At 44.0% G+C, this 19,560-nt stretch overlaps 1 protein-coding gene across 1 annotated transcript; it reads left to right on the top strand.

The window, feature by feature from the left end:
• Positions 1-1,619: 1,619 nt before the first annotated feature.
• Positions 1,620-19,532, top strand: LOC124134851 (potassium channel subfamily K member 16-like). Its single transcript, XM_046499916.2, has 6 exons — positions 1,620-1,752; positions 5,653-5,812; positions 8,437-8,598; positions 9,835-10,167; positions 16,063-16,220; positions 18,553-19,532. The coding sequence occupies exons 1-6, from the start codon at positions 1,663-1,665 to the stop codon at positions 18,682-18,684; spliced, it is 1,035 nt and encodes a 344-aa protein (XP_046355872.2). The 5' UTR covers positions 1,620-1,662; the 3' UTR covers positions 18,685-19,532.
• Positions 19,533-19,560: the final 28 nt, after the last annotated feature.

Genomic DNA, 19,560 nt, shown 5'->3' with positions numbered 1-19,560 from the left:
ATCTATTATCTGTAAAATTCATTTTTCATGATCAGCCTGGTTCCGTGGGTATGCTGCGCTAGCGCTACACTATCGCCAGTGCAGCATCCCCAGGGGACCAGACCGTGTTCGCGACACACAAACCTATACTTACTCAATCATACCAGATCACCAACTGAACATACAAGCGCCAGGTGGAAAGAGCCTCATATACTTCACAAAGGAAGGTGTATATAAGGCATATGATATTGTCCTCATGAACCCTGAGTTAAAGGGCAAATAAAGTGAAAAACATGATTGCAGTTTTGTTGCGAATATCAGTTTTCCTACTGGTAAGCCAGGATAAGTTGAGTTGTGACCTGACAATTCAACCCGTATGACTATATGAGGTCCACTCACTGGCGCGTACCATTGTGAAGAAAGGGGTAGCGGGTGGTCCGCGACAAGGAGTACAATGGATATGTGCAAAATCCCGATCCCATTTAAGACGAATTGTTGCTTTCGGATTTATATTTATTCTGCAGTTCATCGGTGCAATTTTGCCACAAACCGACTGTAGTGGCGAGTTCAGCAGCGCATTATAGTGTTGGTGTGAGGTTCCCGATGATTTTGAAAACGGTGAAAGAAACTTTGCACAGTAACAATAATTGAGAAGTATCGTGATAATGATGGGAATTTTATTTGCTGTGAAAATAATTTTGTTATCCCAGGGAGCAATAATGAGTAGTGTCATTCATCAAATGATTGTGAAGGTTGAGACCCTAACGTAGGGATAGCTGACGCAGTGACATACTCCATAATTACTTCCATGTGGTTGTTTATGGAGTTTCAGCATGCTGTAAACGTAATACTGCTAGCTCGATTTGTATTGATTTATATTTATGTTGTTTGTAATTAACCTCTATCAAAAGACTTTTAGAATTATGTTATCGACTTGTCATATCGACCTCTTTATAGCCTTATGAGCAACACGTGTGTCCACGGGGGCGTAGTCAATTTCATCGTCATGACATGCACGTGCACTCTATGAGTACACCCTCTCTAGCTGCAAGTCGACTATGCTTGTAAGTTGCGACAAACGGGGATCGGGTGGTCAGGCTCGCTGACATGGTTGATGCACGTCATCGTATCTCAATAATGTCAATCACTGGATCGTCTTGTCCAGACTCAATTATTTACGGACCGCCGTCATATAGCTGGGATATTGCTGAGTGCGACGTTAAACAATAAACACACAAATAAATCAAACAAAATGGCGGCCCCCAGTCAAGACGATCTGATCAATGATCAAGATCTATACTACATGTAATAAAACGAGTCTTATCTCGCGAAGTTAAGTCTTCAGCAACCCATGATTGCCGTAACAGGCGACCATGCGTGTCGTAAGAGGCGACTAACTGGACCGGGTGGTCAGGCTCGCTGACTTGGTTGATGCGTGTCATTGTATCCCAAATGTGTTGACTTTAAACAGCACACAAAACAAAAAATCACAACCAGACAGAACAGTTAGTCTTCGAAGGTTTAAGGTATATAACCACCGATGAATGTATATAATTCATCATCTCACAGTAAACCTGAGTAAACAGAAGCTTATAAATATGGCACATGGGGAGCTGATTCTGTATAGAAGCTAGCACTGCTTGCACGGGGAGAAGCAGATAGGCCTAACTTCCCGGCCTTAATATGAAAGCGATGAGTGGAAGTATTGATGTAAGTGGCACAGGGAAAGGCTCCTGCAAGTGTCGGGAAAAGGAAGGGGGCCATAGTCTAACGGTAAGATAGTAAGGTGTAGAGAAAAATTAAGTAGTAGATACTGTTAAGATGCATCTAAAATTCCGTGATTTCTAATGTTTGTAACTTCGAGTTAAAGTCTGTGCCAAATGGAATTCGATGAATATGAATTGTCCATAGCACACTCAAATTGGGAAAAATCTTCAGACATCGTAAATGCAAAGGTTATTGGTAATGTTTGGTTGGTTGGTTGGTTGGTTGGTTGGTTGGTTCTTAACGCCGCACTCATCAATATTCCAGCTATTTGACGGCGGTCTGTAAATAATCGAGTCTGGACCAGACATTCCAGGGATTGACATCATGAGCATCGATCCACGCAATTGGCATACGATGACATGCATCAACCAAGTTAGCCAGCCTGACCACCCGATCCCGTTAGTCGCCTCATACGACAAGCATAGTCGCCTGTTACGGCAAGCATGGGTTGCTGAAGACCTATTCTACCCCGGATCTTCACGGGTCGGTAATGTCTGGGAACTACAGAGAGTCATACTATGGGAATAACTAACAGGCGACGAGGAATTACGGAGGGGTTTATTTTTCCTTAAGGAATTAATACCATCAATCATGTATGAAATTATTTCCCAAGGGAGAGATAAAATGTAGAATGTATAGTTTCGTAAGATATCCTGTAGCATTGTCTTAATAATACAGTAAACTACGGTTAAAACGAACTCAAAGGGACTACTAATTTTAGTTCGTTATAACCGTAGTTCGTTATAAGCATATAAACAGCATAACTACAGCAAATAGTCGGGACCAAAAAGTAAGTTCGTTATATCCGTCAGTTCGTTATAAGCGTGTTCGTTATAACCGTAGTTTACTATATATCATTAGACAAACAAATAGGAATTGTCCTCGTGAATCATAACAAGGATGTTGTCTGATTCCATGACAACTGAAAACACCTGGGTTTGTAAGAACATTATTTATTCTTCGTGGTTAGTGAAGAATGAGTGCGTGAGTTTGGTTTTCACCTTTTTTAAATATTCCAGCAATATCAAGGCAAGGAACACCAAAAAATGACGTCACACATCGTACACGTGTGTAATCGAATCCTTTAGCCACAAGGTATATATACAAAGGCTATTCCACCAGCCCTGGATAGTCAAGAAGCTACCGTGCTTCAAATCCCATCTAACAACGCTTTTCAACCAATCAGACTGATGCAGATTATATACTCAGCCAGTTCTGATAATGAGACGGCACCCGTGATCTAATAGAATCTGCTTGGAGAGCGGAAGGTCGGTGATTCGACCCCCGGCCGCGCCAAAAGATGGCACTTGTTTTACCCTGCCTGGCGCGCAGAATGAAGACAATAAATCATGGACTGGTTGGCTCGGAGTCAGTATACAGTGTCTAACCAGAAGTCGACATCAGCCAATTAGAAAGCAGCTTACTCGGGCTTCACAGCACTCGTTTCAACCTGGCGAGTTACATTTCAGACTACGCTAGAAATATATGTTGACACAGTTCTCGATTAAAATTTTGAAAACTGAATAAAAAGGACATTCCGGAATGTCTAATATATGGTTGCGATTGTATGGCAGTGCTTCCCACGTACTGTGCAACGCCTCCTCCGTTCAAATGTTTATCCCACGGAAGCGAGAGAGAGACGATAATTTTGACGGAATCAGTCGTACGGGCCGTAACTGTCGTTCGGAATACCCCGTGTTAACGTTTTCGAGGTTGCATGATTAGAAAACGCATTCCGACTGTCACTTTCAGGATCTGGTAAGCGATGCTTTGATTGGTCGGATGAAAGGTCGTTCTTGCGTGACCCGTAATGGGATGTCCTCAGATCTTTGTTTAGCGATAGCGAGAAGTAAGATCTGATTTTAATGAGATTGGATATCTCAATGAGCTAGCACAAACACACGTACACACACACGCGCACACACACACGTGCGCACACACACACGTTTCGTCGATTGTTCTATGATTTGATCTCGACGTTAAACCCTATTTCACCCCACCTCACATCTGAAAATAAATTAAATAAAAATATATAGGACTATTTTGGGAATCAACTACAACTCACCCTAAGGAGAATAATAATTACTGACCAAACGCCGAACAAAATGATATCAGTTTTAATTTATAACCAAACTTGAAAGCAAATACCAATAAGGCAGCCAAAATTCCTAATTACTTAATTAGGCATGTATCTATAGGCTATTTGGTATGTAATGCGTCTAAATATAAATGACGATTGTTGCACTTACATAGTGACATTCATGCAGTGAAGTGTGGCTGCTTGTACTGGTCCGGACTGATGCCTATTTATAGTGCTAGCTCACTGAGATACCATGCCGCAATTTAACATGGGTACCCCACACAGACACAATATACTGACGCCGAGGCGATCGGATCAGTATTATCCCTTTAATGCCGAGCTCCAGGCAGGGTAACAATAAGTACCATACTTTAACGTCTTTTGGCTTGACGTAATACAATACCAGCGAAGTACTTTCAGTGTTTGTAATCAGTTGCATACCCAGAATATAACGTTTCTTTCTTAACCTTTAACACTACTTAAAACATACCCCTATTTCATCCTCATGTAGTTATTTGTGTTGCTGACAAGCAGGTAGATACGCCTTTGAGGTTGGCCTAATGAGTTAATGCTACATGTTTAACATGTACACTCGCAGTCGTGAGCTCCATCTGAACCACATGCTGCTGCTGGCGGAGACTCAGATATGTACCACATGGACTACTTAAAATAGGTTAAAGACCACCCGATGCTTTTATATGAGTATAGTTAATCTGTCATGGCAGGTGTCTTTTGGAAGTTATTTATACTTCTAAAGACCCGTGAAGATCCGGGGTAGAATAGGTCTTCAGCAACCCATGCTTGCCATGAACGGCGACTATGATTCTCGTAAGAGGCGACTAACGGGATCGGGTGGTCAGGCTCGCTGACTTGGTTGATGCATGTCATCGTATCCCAATTGCGTGGATCGATGCTCATGATGACCATCACTGGATTGTCTGTTCGATTATTTACAGACCGCCGTCATATAGCTGGAATACTGCTGAGTGCGGCGTTAAACAACAAACGAACGAATTATACTGCTAAAAAGAGGCTGTAAGAATTTATAGCTGATCTGTCATGCCATGAAAGAATCAGGTGGTTTTAACAATTATTTATTGGGGGTGAAATGGGGTTAAACGTCGCTTTCAAGATTATTGGACCGCCTCAGTGGTCTAGTGGTAGAGCGTCCGCCCGGAGAGCGGAAGGTCCGGGGTTCGATCCCCGAACGCGTCATACCAAAAGACGTTAAAAGATGGTACTTGTTGTTACCCTGTCTGGCGCCCGGCATTAAGGGGCTAAAACAAGGACTGGTCGGCTCGGAGTCAGTATACTGTGTCTGAGTGGGGTATTCATGTTAAACTGCGGCATGGTATCTCAGTGAGCTAGCACTATAAATCGGCATCAGTCCGGACTAGTACAAGCAGCCACACAAACACACACACCTACATGCACGTCGCTATATAAGTGCAATAATCTTGGACGCGACGTTAAACCCCATTTCACCTCACCTCACCTCAAGATTATTGCACATACTGTATATTGGGACGTGTGTGTGCTTGGCTGCTTGTAGTCTGGACTGATGCCGATTTTATAGTACCATGCCCCAGTTTAACATGAATACCCCACTCAGACACAATCATTCTACTGACTCCGAGCCGACCAGTCCTTCTTTTAGCCCCTTAAAGCCGAGCGCCAGGCAAGGTGACAACAAGTACCATCTTTTAACGTCTTTTGGTATGACGCGGCCGGGGATCGAACCCGCTCTCCGGCAGGACCTTCTACTACTAGACCGCCCAAGGTCTTGTTATTGATGGCCTTGATCATCATGACTGAGTTTGTTGCAGGTGATCGTCCACTTCAACATGCTGTGCCGGTACGTGAGCGTGCTGGGGGTCATCCTCATCGTGTACCTGTGTCTGGGGGCACTCATGTTCCACCACATCGAGCACCCCAGGGAGGCCCAGGTCAGAGAAGTCCAGCTCGGCTCCGTCAAAGACTTTATGGGTCAGTATCTGTTGACTGAAGTATCCCCGGTTTGTCTGCCAACCACCATCCATCTTTTCTCATCTGTCTGTCGGTCCATGGTGATAAGAATTTCTGGCAATGTTTGTCCCTGTCTCAATTTCGACCTTCATCGGTCCGGGTGGCACGGGTGGCCCAGTGGTCGCAACAATTCGCCGAGCAGAGTTGCGTCCCTGGGGCAAGCCAGAAACCTATGATTGGGTTCGAATCCCGATTCGCCCCGAATTGATTCAAGGTTTGTCAGCACCATACCCTTGCTTGTGGGTTTCGCCAAAGTGGTAAACGTCTAAGACCTGCATCACCTCGGGCTTTCCTCCCACATTAAGCTGACACGCCGTGATATAACTGGAATACTGTTCAAAGCGGCGTTAAACCCAACTAACTCACTCATCGGTTGTCCTGTGTCTTTATTGGCATAACTCACACCCTTGCTGTTTACTTATTACGAGTGCAGTATAGTATACTACTCAACTTGTGATAAGGATACTGAGCTATGTTAAACTATGACAGAGCTTGAAACAACGGCTTTAGGTAATGTTAGATAAATATCTTGTTTAGTAATGATGCTGAAAATGGGTCTGTTCCGAAGCGACATTGAATGCTGTTTGTATGACAACTTATCCCAGCGATCAGTCACATCCACTCCCTGCCTGGACACTCATAATATCCTTATCAAAAGTTGAATAGTATATTGTGATAAACATGTTGTGAGTTAACATAATACTGACACTCAAAATGTATATCTGTAGACTACAGACTGCGGGTGTGGAGGAGCAGATTTCAATCCCTGTTGCATAAGTGTATTGTGCACAGATATGTCAACGCAAGGGGATAAGCAAGAACATAAAAAAAACTATAAATAAATAAGACAACATGGTATTTCTCCAGCATGCCTTCCTTTGATAAGAGCCAAAAAATACCCCAACTCCTATTATTCAATTCCAAGATGACAAGTGTGCACACATGTCCACGTTGTTGAGGTTGAGGTACACAACTGAGCCATGCTGCCAAACATTGCTGCGTGTGTAATATTTGCACTTTTTTGTCACCATGCCATGATATATATACGAGGGGCGTTCAATAAGTTTTGCAACTTCAATATAAGACCATGTCGCAAAATATAATTTGCATGTTTATTTTTAAATATAATCTCCATTCACCTCAATACACTTATTCTATTTGTCCTTCAAGCTTTTAATACCACTTTTATAGAAATCCGCAGATTGGCCCTCTAACCATGCCTCTGTGGCAGACTTTATGTCCTCGTCATCCTGGAAGCGTCTTCCACGTAGGGCAGATTTCTACACAAATGAAATTTAAAAAAAACCCGATTCTTTCATATGACACATTAAGTATAGTCAAATAAAAGCGACCCGTGAAGATTCGGGTCAGAATAGGTCATCAGCAACCCATGTTTGACATAAAATGCGACTATGCTTGTCGTAAGAGGCGACTAACGGAATCGGGTGGTCAGACTCGGTTGATGCATGTCATCGTATCCCAATTGCGTGGATCGATGCTCATGATATCAAACACTGGATTGTCTGGTCCAGACTCGATTATTTACAGACCGCCGTCATATAGCTGGATTATTGCCGATTGCGGTGTTAAACAACAAACAAAATAAAACAAACAAAAAAACAAATCATACAAAAGAAAAGGGTCTTCGTAAACTTCTGTTGAGTAGTTAACTTCGAAGTATTTAAGCGCACAATGGGTATATCAGCGCATAATGGGTATATCAGCGCACAATGAGTATATCAGCGCACAATGTGTATATCAGCGCACAATGGGTATATCAGCACACAATGAGTATATCAGCACACAATGAGTATATCAGCGCACAATGAGTATATCAGCGCACAATGGGTATATCAGTGCACAATGAGTATATCAGCGCACAATGCGTATATCAGCGCACAATGGGTATATCAGCGCACAATGGGTATATCAGTGCACAATGGGTATATCAGCACACAATGTGTATATCAGCGCACAATGGGTATATCAGCGCACAATGAGTATATCAGCGCACAATGGGTATATCAGCGCACAATGGGTATCTCAGCGCACAATGTGTATATCAGCGCACAATGTGTATATCAGTGCACAATGGGTATATCAGCACACAATGAGTATATCAGCGCACAATGGGTATCTCAGCGCACAATGGGTATATCAGTGTATATCAATGCACAATGGGTATATCAGAGCACAATAAGCAAAACGCGCAGATTCGATTTAAAGAGAAACGTCACAGTTACTGTCTATGGGCCGTGTTGGGCATCCATTAATGCTCATTGAGTTCTTCCATACATCTGGCAATGTATTCGTGTACATACACCAGCTGTTCGTGTGGTCGGTCCCCTCAGGTTTGTTTGTTACTTACCACCGCAGTCAACAATATTTCAGCTCTGACATCGGTCTGTAAATAATCGAATCTGGACCGGCGAGCAACCATGCACCCCGACTCAATACGGAGACGAGTCACCGAGTCTGACCACCCGATCCCGTCTTCATAGACGAGCATAGTTTGCTGGGACCAATTCTATCTCCCTCGGGGTTCCCAATTACACTTCTTACACCTATTTCGTTTGCTGTTCCAGCTAACTACACCTGTCTGTCACCTGCTGACTTCGAGGTGTTCATCATGAAGATGATGGCTGCTTATGATGAAGGCGTCCTCGTCACCACCAACACCACCTCCAAGGACAACTGGGACTTCTTCAGCTGCCTCTTGTTTTCGCTTACTATCGTCACTACCATTGGTTAGTTGAATAACCTCGATACTTATATCCATACAGTGTATGGGAAATTGCTATCGGATTGCCTCGGTGTACATGGTAACTTCATCACCCAGGAAGGCGCCGATTGCGATGCCTCTCGCTGACAATACAAAGGATTTCCAAAATGGCTCCTAAGCCAAAATCTATAGAATAGAGATGGTATCGCTCATATATGAACAGGAATATGATCTTTGGTCAAATTTGTGTTTCATAATGATTTCATCAATAATTGTGCTCGTGTATTTATTCCTTAGATCTCCATCTGGTAGTTTCTGATGTTATGGAAGGAACTTGCATCCTGCTGTGTTAGATGTCGCTTGTTTTGAGTAAGTGAGTTGGGTTTAACGCTGTTGTGAACAATATTCCAGTTATATCACGGCGTGTCATCTTGATGTGGGGGGAAAGCTCTAAGTGATGCAGGTCTCAGACGTTCACCACTTCAGAAAAGCCCACGAGATCGGGTATGGTGCTAGGAAACCTAGAAACATAATCCGGACAAACCGGGATTTGAACCCACGATCGGAGGTTTCTGGCGTGCCCAAGGGATACAACTCTGCGAATTGTTGCGCATTAGACGACTGCGCCACCCATGCGTCCTCGCATGTATTTAATACCGGAAGCTTCAGATTGATTCGAATACATAGGGGCCGACCAATCTCATACTCTGAAAGCAGGAACCAAATATATATAGTTTGACCCACAGCACATTTCATTGATGCTGATGATGTCTATCGCTGGATTTTCCGGTCCAGAATCGATTATTTACAGACCGCCGTCATGTAGCTGGAATATTGCTGAGTGCGGCGTTAAACAAACAAACACACAAACAAACAAACAAACAATTATTCCAGTATTTCCTGGAACACGTTATTTGAATCATACAATAATACTTCCCAATACCCAATCCCCATCCCTCCCTTTTCATTTTTTTGCAGGGGACAATATGTGTGGGAGTTAAGCAGAGGTATGGCGTCTTATCAATTTCATGACCAGGGACCCGTTCCACAAAGCGATCTTAGCGCTACGACTGTCGTAAGTCAGTGTTAAAGAATGGGAGTTACGTACGACTTAGCGCTAAGATTGCTTTGTGAAACGGGGCCCAGGACGTCAAAACCCTTTCCACAATCTGTTATAAGCATATTTCATGTCCTGACTTAAATGTGGTCGTTTTAGGACAAGTTAACGTCTTTTCTGATCTGTGAAATGTTTCCTTTATAGGATACGGCAACATGTCCCCAGTGACCCCAGGGGGGCAGGCCTTCTGTGTGTTCTATGCTCTGGTAGGAATACCCCTGTGTGGAGCCTTCATCGTCAACATTGGCGTCAAGTTGCAGCTTCCAATGCGCAAACTCTTGGACAAAGTGTTCTTTCCAAAACATCCAAATGTTGAGTTATACTTGAAGAACGGCCTATTCGTGCTAGTTGGACTTCTAATATGGCTGTTTATACCAGCAGTGGTTTTTTCGACGGCCGAAAAATGGACTTACGGAGAGTCGCTTTATTATTGTGTCATCACCATGACAACAGTGGGTTTTGGTGACTATGTGCCAGGTAAGTGGTCTATTACCCATACATGTGTTGTACATCATATTGATGTGTATATCGAACGTGTAAATTAAAACACAGTCCTGTTCCATACCTGAAAGTGTAGACTTCCTGTCTCAGGTTGACTTTGGCTTGACGTTCATTTCGACGTCGCCAGACACGACCATGCCTATTAAGGAAGTGCAAAGTGAACGGGACTCATCCGAAAACATGACACATGACCAGCAACGATTACCCCAATTTGACCTTGTGTACATCAATGATGTCTGTTGTAAGGAGCGACACAACAGGTGGCCGAAGAGCATGAAGATGAGTGAGTGAGTTGGGTTTAACGCCGCTTTTAACAGTATTCCAGTTATATCGCGGCGTGTCAGCTTAATGTGGGAGGAAAGCCCGAAGTGATGCAGGTCTCAGACGTTTACCACTTTGGTGAAACCCACGAGCACGGTGCTGACAAACCTAGAAACATAATCGGGGCGAACCGGGATTCGAACCCACAATCATAGGTTTCTGGCGTGCCTAAGGGACGCAACTCTGCACAGCGAATCGCGGCGCCTTAGACGACTGGGCCACCCGTGCCCCCACATGAAGATGAACTGCATGTAGACTCGTACTCCAGTAGCCTGATGAAAGTTTGCAACAATGTGATTCGCCGTTTGAGCTCGATTTCTAAGAGCTTGGATCCTGTACACTTGTCATCGATGGGGTTGATCAACATTTGGGTTTGTTGTGACCAGTTCCATAGTCTGCTAATCACAGACTGGGAAACATTGAACGTATGCGCTACTGCACGCTGACTTCTGCCAGTTTCCAGCATGCCAAAAGCCCGTTCATCATCGCAAGTTCATCAACAAACGTTGCATGAAATCAAGAAAATCACAACAAAATGATGAGCAGATTCAATACTGACAGAAATAATGGTCCACAGAGATTAATCGACCTTCCTTGAAAGTGTCAAAATCAGGAATGACACCCTTCGCACGTGTGAGGCGCGTGCCAACTATTGGATGTGTCTTGGTGATAAGTTTGACAGATATTAACGTTCTTGCATAGGATGTTTGTTAACACTTTACATTGTTATGATACTTGGTATTAACGTAACAATTGTTATATTTGGGATAACACTTTAACAGTACAGATTCTCGTACTTTAGGGGGGGGGGGACCATCCAGGATTCGAATCCACACTGCCAGAGTGAGGCACCTAATCGCCTGCACACAAAGTCAGCAATCTAACCCACTCAGCCTCCAAGGCTTCCACAAAAATGAAAGTCCAACAACTGATAGTCTAGATCACGTACTTTGAGTACCCCTCTGACAAGTGTAAATTGGCTCCCATGGCCGAAAGCTATGAACACACGAATGCCATTTAGAAGGCGGTCAAATGTAACAAATGTTCTATTTGGGATAACACTTTCTTGGTAAAGTACTGATTTTCGTACTTTTTGTGGGTTGAGTATTAACATTTATAAACTGACGTCCAAAAGAAACTTTACCAACTGAAAATATAAATTTCAGACAAAGTATAAACAAATTTTTCGGTGAAGTCTATCTAAAACACATGATAACCTAAATACAACAATAGTGTATGCGGGAAATGTTAATCGTTTGTTACATGTTTGCGAGATAACACGCGAAAAAGTGAAAAACACGTGCACCACGGACAACTGAAATGCACGTGCGGGTAAGGGTATAAAACGATTGCGACGGCAAGTCAGTCATCCACAATGATAAAAAAAACACAAAAGAAATGCCACGACAGTCGAACAACGTGGGTTTGGTACAGATGGGAGCCACTCACGCCCATATTGTATTGATGCAACGTTACAGACAGACAGAGCGGACCGCTGACAGGCCAAGAACAGGCAGACCCAGGGTGACCACGCCCCATGATGACCGGTACTTGCGTACCTTGCACCTCCGAAATCGCTTCCTGACAGTGACGTCATCGGCGACAAATGCCTTAGGTCACAGGGTTAGTCGACAGACAGTGGCCAGGAGACTCAGGGCTCATGGAATCAGGGCTTTCAGACGATACAGAGGACAGCTATTGACAACATCGTCGTCTGCGATTGAGATGGGCCCGGACTGTACGACGTTGGCAACGACGTGACTGGCAGAGGGTTGTCTTCACTGACGAAAGTCGATTCTGTATGTTTAGGACAGATGGAAAACAACGTGTTTACCGCCGAAGGGGTGAACGAACGGCGGCGTGTTGCGTGCAGGAGGTCGTACCATATGGTGGAGAGAGTGTTGTGGTGTGGGGAGGGATCTGTGGGCAGGACGGAAACTTGACAGCTCAGCGTTACATGGATAACATTCTTCGTCCAGTTGTCTTACCATTTCTCCAACAGCAACCACGTGGTGTCATTTATCAGCATGACAACGCTTGAGCCCACACAGCCAGATTTGTCACTAACTTCCTCGCAGCCAACAACGTCAACGCCCTGCCGTGGCCTGCACGCTCACCCGACATGTCCCCCATAGAACACCTCTGGGACTTGATGGATCGTCGTGTTCGACAACGACCACACTCTCCAGAAAACCGGCAAGAACTGATCTTGGCCCTCCAAGAAGAATGGCGTCAAATACCACGTGACCTCATCAGACGACTGACTTTTTCTGTGCGTCGAAGAGTTTTTGCGTGTATTGAGGCATTTGGTGGTCACACACGCTACTAATGACTTGTTATTGAACGTGAGCGATTGTTTATGTACTCTGCCTATTGTCCATGATTCTGAAAGCTCGAGTTATTGAACGTGAGCGATTGTTTATGTACCGAGTCAGTAGCGGTATGATTGTCATTTTCAGTGTTGATTATGTTGATATATTGATCTTCTCAATACACTTTACTTCATGCATGTATGTTTTGTTGTTTTTGAGCAAGAGTGATTTCAAACTCTGGTAAAGTTTCTTTTGGACGTCGATTATTTCAAGATCCCCTATTTTTTAAGAGTATAGAATGGAGAAATATTAACCTTGGATAATCGATGATGGGGCATTACTTTAACACAAAAACTTACAAGACATTTCAAATATTACCAGAAACGTAGCAACGAAGATAGTGCATTATACACCACAGATAGTGTGGTCGCACAAGATCGTTTTCAACTGAAATCTTCCTGTAACACCATCTTGTTTTATTGCAGAGCAACAAGCGAAGAAGTATAGGGAGATATATCGGGTACTGGTGGTGGATCTTCCTGTAACACCATCTTGTTTTATTGCAGGGCAACAAGCGAAGGAGTATAGGGAGATATATCGGGTACTGGTGGTGGATCTTCCTGTAACACCATCTTGTTTTATTGCAGGGCAACAAGCGATGGAGTATAGGGAGATATATCGGGTACTGGTGGTGGATCTTCATGTAACACCATCTTGTTTTATTGCAGGGCAACAAGCGAAGGAGTATAGAGAGATATATCGGGTACTGGTGGTGGATCTGCCTGTAACACCATCTTGTTTTATTGCAGGGCAACAAGCGAAGGCGTATAGGGAGATATATCGGGTACTGGTGGTGGATCTGCCTGTAACACCATCTTATTTTATTGCAGGGCAACAAGCGAAGGGGTATAGGGAGATATATCGGGTACTGGTGGTGGATCTTCCTGTAACACCATCTTGTTTTATTACAGGGCAACAAGCGAAGAGGTATAGGGAGATATATCGGGTACTGGTGGTGGATCTTCCTGTAACACCATCTTGTTTTATTGCAGGGCAACAAGAGAAGGAGTATAGGGAGATATATCGGGTATTGGTGGTGGATCTTCCTGTAACACCATCTTGTTTTATTGCAGGGCAATAAGCGAAGAGGTATGGGGAGATATATCGGGTACTGGTGGTGGATCTTCATGTAACTGCATCTTGTTTTATTGCAGGGCAACAAGCGAAGGGGTATAGGGAGATATATCGGGTACTGGTGGTGGATCTTCCTGTAACACCATCTTGTTTTATTGCAGGGCAACAAGCGAAAGAGTATAGGGAGATATATCGGGTACTGGTGGTGGATCTTCCTGTAACACCATCTTGTTTTATTGCAGGGCAACAAGCGAAGGGGTATAGGGAGATATATCGGGTACTGGTGGTGGATCTTCCTGTAACACCATCTTGTTTTATTACAGGGCAACAAGCAAAGAGGTATAGGGAGATATATCGGGTATTGGTGGTGGATCTTCCTGTAACACCATCTTGTTTTATTGCAGGGCAACAAGCGAAGGAGTATAGGGAGATATATCGGGTACTGGTGGTGGATCTTCCTGTAACACCATCTTGTTTTATTACAGGGCAACAAGCGAAGAGGTATAGGGAGATATATCGGGTACTGGTGGTGGATCGTCCTGTAACACCATCTTGTTTTATTGCAGGGCAACAAGCGAAGGAGTATAGGGAGATATATCGGGTACTGGTGGTGGATCTTCCTGTAACACCATCTTGTTTTATTGCAGGGCAACAAGCGAAGGAGTATAGAGAGATATATCGGGTACTGGTTGTGGATCTGCCTGTAACACCATCTTGTTTTATTGCAGGGCAACAAGCGAAGGCGTATAGGGAGATATATCGGGTACTGGTGGTGGATCTGCCTGTAACACCATCTTGTTTTATTGCAGGGCAACAAGCGAAGGGGTATAGGGAGATATATCGGGTACTGGTGGTGGATCTTCCTGTAACACCATCTTGTTTTATTGCAGGGCAACAAGCGAAGAGGTTTAGGGAGATATATCGGGTACTGGTGGTGGATCTTCCTGTAACACCATCTTGTTTTATTGCAGGGCAACAAGCGAAGGAGTATAGGGAGATATATCGGGTACTGGTGGTGGATCTTCCTGTAACACCATCTTGCATTATTGCAGGGCAACAAGCGAAGAAGTATAAGGAGATATATCGGGTACTGGTGGTGGATCTTCCTGTAACACCATCTTGTTTTATTGCAGGGCAACAAGCGAAGGGGTATAGGGAGATATATCGAGTACTGGTGGTGGATCTTCCTGTAACACCATCTTGTTTTATTGCAGGGCAACAAGCGAAGGGGTATAGGGAGATATATCGGGTACTGGTGGTGGATCGTCCTGTAACACCATCTTGTTTTATTGCAGGGCAACAAGCGAAGGGGTATAGGGAGATATATCGGGTACTGGTGGTGGATCGTCCTGTAACACCATCTTGTTTTATTGCAGGGCATCAAGCGAAGGAGTATAGGGAGATATATCGGGTACTGGTGGTGGATCGTCCTGTAACACCATCTCGTTTTATTTCAGGGCAACAAGCAAAGAAGTATAGGGAGATATATCGGGTACTGGTGAGGATCGTCCTGTAACACCATCTTGTATTATTGCAGGGCAACAAGCGAAGAAGTATAGGGAGATATATCGGGTACTGGTGGTGGATCTTCATGTAACACCATCTTGTTTTATTGCAGGGCAACAAGCGAAGGGGTATAGGGAGATATATCGGGTACTGGTGGTGGATCTTCCTGTAACACCATCTTGTTTTATTGCAGGGCAACAAGCGAAGGAGTATAGGGAGATATATCGGGTACTGGTGGTGGATCTTCCTGTAACACCATCTTGTTTTATTGCAAGGCAACAAGCGAAGGGGTATAGGGAGATATATCGGGTACTGGTAGCGGATCTTCCTGTAACACCATCTTGTTTTACTGCAGGGCAACAAGCGAAGAAGTATAGGGAGATATATCGGGTACTGGTGGTGGATCGTCCTGTAACACCATCTTGTTTTATTGAAGGGCAACAAGCGAATGAGTATAGGGAGATATATCGGGTACTGGTGGTGGATCTTCCTGCAACACCATCTTGTTTTATTGCAGGGCAACAAGCGAAGGAGTATAGGGAGATATATCGGGTACTGGTGGTGGATCTTCCTGTAACACCATCTTGTATTATTGCAGGGCAACAAGCGAAGAGGTATAGGGAGATATATCGGGTACTGGTGGTGGTGTGGATCTTAATGGGCTACGCATGGCTCGCAATGCTTCTCAGCAAGATTACGGACACAGTCGTTCAGGTCAACAATACCATCAAAGAAAAAAGACGAGCATCGTTTAGGGTTAGTATATTGGACTGTTGTACCCATTCGTGACCAACTCGTGTTACTCCGGGACAAGCCGAATATCGACTCGTGCCCCTTTCATGGCCATTTTTGCGACCTGGTTCCGTCTTAGCGCAAACGGGCATACCTAAAACAGTTGTCAACTCGTTGCGTAATGGTTCACATATATTTCCCCATATATTATATATATTTCAGATGCAATTTAAAGCACATCTTGACATGCGGAATTATACAGTATGATTGAACATATCTAACTGTGTCTTGGGTATATTTTTAGATGCAAGACATATGTATAATCAAAAATTATTTCTGAGGGATTCTTTGACGAAGAAATCATACGCGCATTCTGATTGGTTTATCGTATTTTCGCACATAGCGTTCATCGATAGGGGGGCGAGTCTTCTTGCTGGTTACGGAAAGGGGCGAGTGGTGACAAATGTGTTATACCTCTATTAAGAATCTTGCTATTTCATTGGTTCAACCACGTGACGAAATACTACATTTCAAAGTTGACCCCCAAATCACGTGACTGACACTGACCTCGAATATGATCGTCACATGATCAGTATTGGCCTGTCACGTGATGAATATTAACTTGTCTGCTGGAAAACAAGATGGCGTCTGGTTATTACTGTATAATAATGTAAGACCCGGTTTGTTTTCTATAGCATCCAGAATAAATGTTGTACTGGTATATGGAGGAAACCTTCGTGAATTATAACGAGTTGAGAAATTCTTTTAGCTATGCCCGTTTGCACTTAGACGGAACCCAGTCGCACAAATCGCGACGAGAGGGGCACGACTGCAATTCAGCTTGTCCCGGAATAACACGAGTTGGGCACGAATTATTTCACGTTTCGAAGTTAAGTTACTGTAATGAAACAGCGCCCGGTTAAAGGCTTCATAAACTTTAAAGTGAAATTCGACAAATCAAAACGAATACTTATTCTGGAAGAGGTCAATATGCGGCCTCGACCCGGTCAGACCGCAGAAGGGGTCGGGTCGGAGCGTCCTTGTTTTCGTTTGTTTCTTTGTTTGTTGTTTAACGCCGCACTCATCAATATTCCAGCCATATGACGGCGGTCTGTAAATAATCGAGTCTGAACCAGACAATCTAGTTATTGACATCATGCACATCGATCCACGCAATTGGAATACGTTGACATGCATCAACCAAGTCAGCGAGCCTGACCACCCGATCCCTTTAGTCGCCTCTTACGACAAGAATAGTCGCCTGTTAAGGCCCCTTTACACAAGGCTGCGAACTTGGTGCCACCTTTGAGCGATCAAAAACTGACCAGGACGCTCAATGGTCGCCTTAACCCAGAAATTCATGTTTCTATGTAACTGCTTCAGCAGTTGTTCAGCAGTAACTGTTCGGGCTATTCAGCGTCTGCAACCACAATGAAACACTGCAGGTACACGCCCTCTATTTATAGGCAGGCTGAGGAGGCACGACAGGTAGCTCAAAGGAGGCAGAAAAAGGGCAGAAGCATTGCCATGGTGTCTCAAGGGTTGCCGTGGTCGCCGAATGGAGGCACGGCGGTCGCCACAGTCATCGTTCAATGCACGCTGATTGTCGCCCAAAGGAGCCACAAGGGAGGCAGAAGCATCGCCCAGATTGACGGGAAAATATTTCAGCAGAAAGCATCTATTACCTGGGGACCATTGGGCGATCACTGTGCCTCCCTTCTGCCTCCTTTGGGCCACCTTTGAGCAACCAACCTCCTCGGCGACCTTTGTGCGACTGTTTTGAACATGTTCAAAAGTTCACGGCGACCATGGCGTCCGTGACGATGTCTGAACCTCCTGTGTACCAGCTTGGAACGATCTAGGCAACCATTCTGCCTCCTTTGAGCCTCCAACGACAACCTGGCAAATTTTATGGTCGCACACGGGAGGGACAAAGGTCGCCATCCTGTGTAAAGGCCCCATTCCGGCAAGCATGGGTTGCTGCAGACCAATTCTATCCCGGATGTTCACGGGTCCAATGTTTTCGTGTTTTGATCTCATCAAGAGTAATTATTTGTATAATATGCTTTAATTCAAATTCCCAGTGTAAGCGACCCGCCATTTGATATTCCGTGGGGAGGGTTCTGGAGCTAGTTCGTGCAAATAAGTTGTCCAAGAAATAGTTTTTAAAAATCTGTTGCAAAAAATAAATTGTCCGAATTTGTTTCAAGATATGTTTTTCATTTAAAAAATATTTAGGTTCATAGTTAAAAACAAAAAAATTATTTGGTTTTTTTTCTGTTGTAGCTGAATAATTTTCTCCATTCAATATCCCGATAATGCATGTTAGTAATCACAATTGTGCTTTGACTCTCAGGAGTCGTCTATTAGCGAAGATGGCGAAAGTAATACGACCAGTGGGAAGGACACGAAAAAGGTGAAGGACAAGTTTGAGATCAAGGACATGGAAGAGGCGAAGGACACATCTATGGCCACCACCAGTCTGTAGTCACGTGACATCGGAATATCGTTCTGTGAATAATGGCGTCACATGACATTCATATTGGATGATGGCGTCGAGAATCTGAAAAACTTGGAATCCAAAATGGGTTTGTCACAGTGTCTGTACATCAGTTGGTGCTATTCCGTACAAATAGTTAGACTCCGTGTACATAGTGAGTGTGTTCGAGTTTACGCGGCACGTCAGTTTAATGAGAACCAAAATCTCCCAGACTGTTCAACATGGTGACGAAACACATCAGCACGGGTATAGTGCCGACAGACCAATGATCTTTATCATGGCGAAACTGGGATTCGAACCCGCGACCAGCTTACATTTGACATGAAGTGCACTTCATCGGCCAACGTGGTGCAAGGTGAAGTCGACGGGGACCCTTGATGCTGGAATATTGCTAAAAGCAGCGTAAAACCGTACTCACTCACTCACTCTACACGCCCCCATCCATGTGGTAAGGCGATGCCAGTACCATATCAGACGTAAAGGACATTGTTTATATGTGTTGTAAAATATGCTTTTTGAAAGGTTGTAAAATATGTTTTGGGAACGGTTGTAAAATATGTTTTTTGAAAGGTTGTAAAATATGCTTTTTGAGATGTTGAGAGTCGCGATTGTGTCCCTTTCTAATGGTCTACGCTGCTTCATCTTGTTTTCAACCTCTGAAGTTAAGTGTTCTGCCTCGACAAACATATACATGCTGTATTTATCGACTTGTTCTTCCATGTAAATATGTCCACAGCGAAGTCCTCCATGTCATACAAACAAATAAATTGTGTTTATTATTCCATAATAACATAATAAATCCAAACTTTATCAACTGACTCCTCTTTGAACTATGTGTTATTAATAGCCACATTCCAGCGATGT

Source organism: Haliotis rufescens, unplaced genomic scaffold, assembly GCF_023055435.1.
Source record: "Haliotis rufescens isolate VD_foot unplaced genomic scaffold, xgHalRufe1.0.p SCAF_3, whole genome shotgun sequence".
Classification (NCBI taxonomy): domain Eukaryota; kingdom Metazoa; phylum Mollusca; class Gastropoda; order Lepetellida; family Haliotidae; genus Haliotis; species Haliotis rufescens.
This window is presented reverse-complemented; position numbering and strand designations above follow the sequence as displayed.

Coding starts and splice junctions, on each gene's coding strand:
- LOC124134851 (XM_046499916.2), top strand. CDS start 1,663: ATGAAAGCGATGAGTGGAAGTATTGATGTAAGTGGCACAGGGAAAGGC. Junction 1,753..5,652: donor AAGGGGGCCATAGTCTAACG/GTAAGATAGTAA, acceptor AGTTTGTTGCAG/GTGATCGTCCACTTCAACAT. Junction 16,221..18,552: donor AAAGACGAGCATCGTTTAGG/GTTAGTATATTG, acceptor TTTGACTCTCAG/GAGTCGTCTATTAGCGAAGA.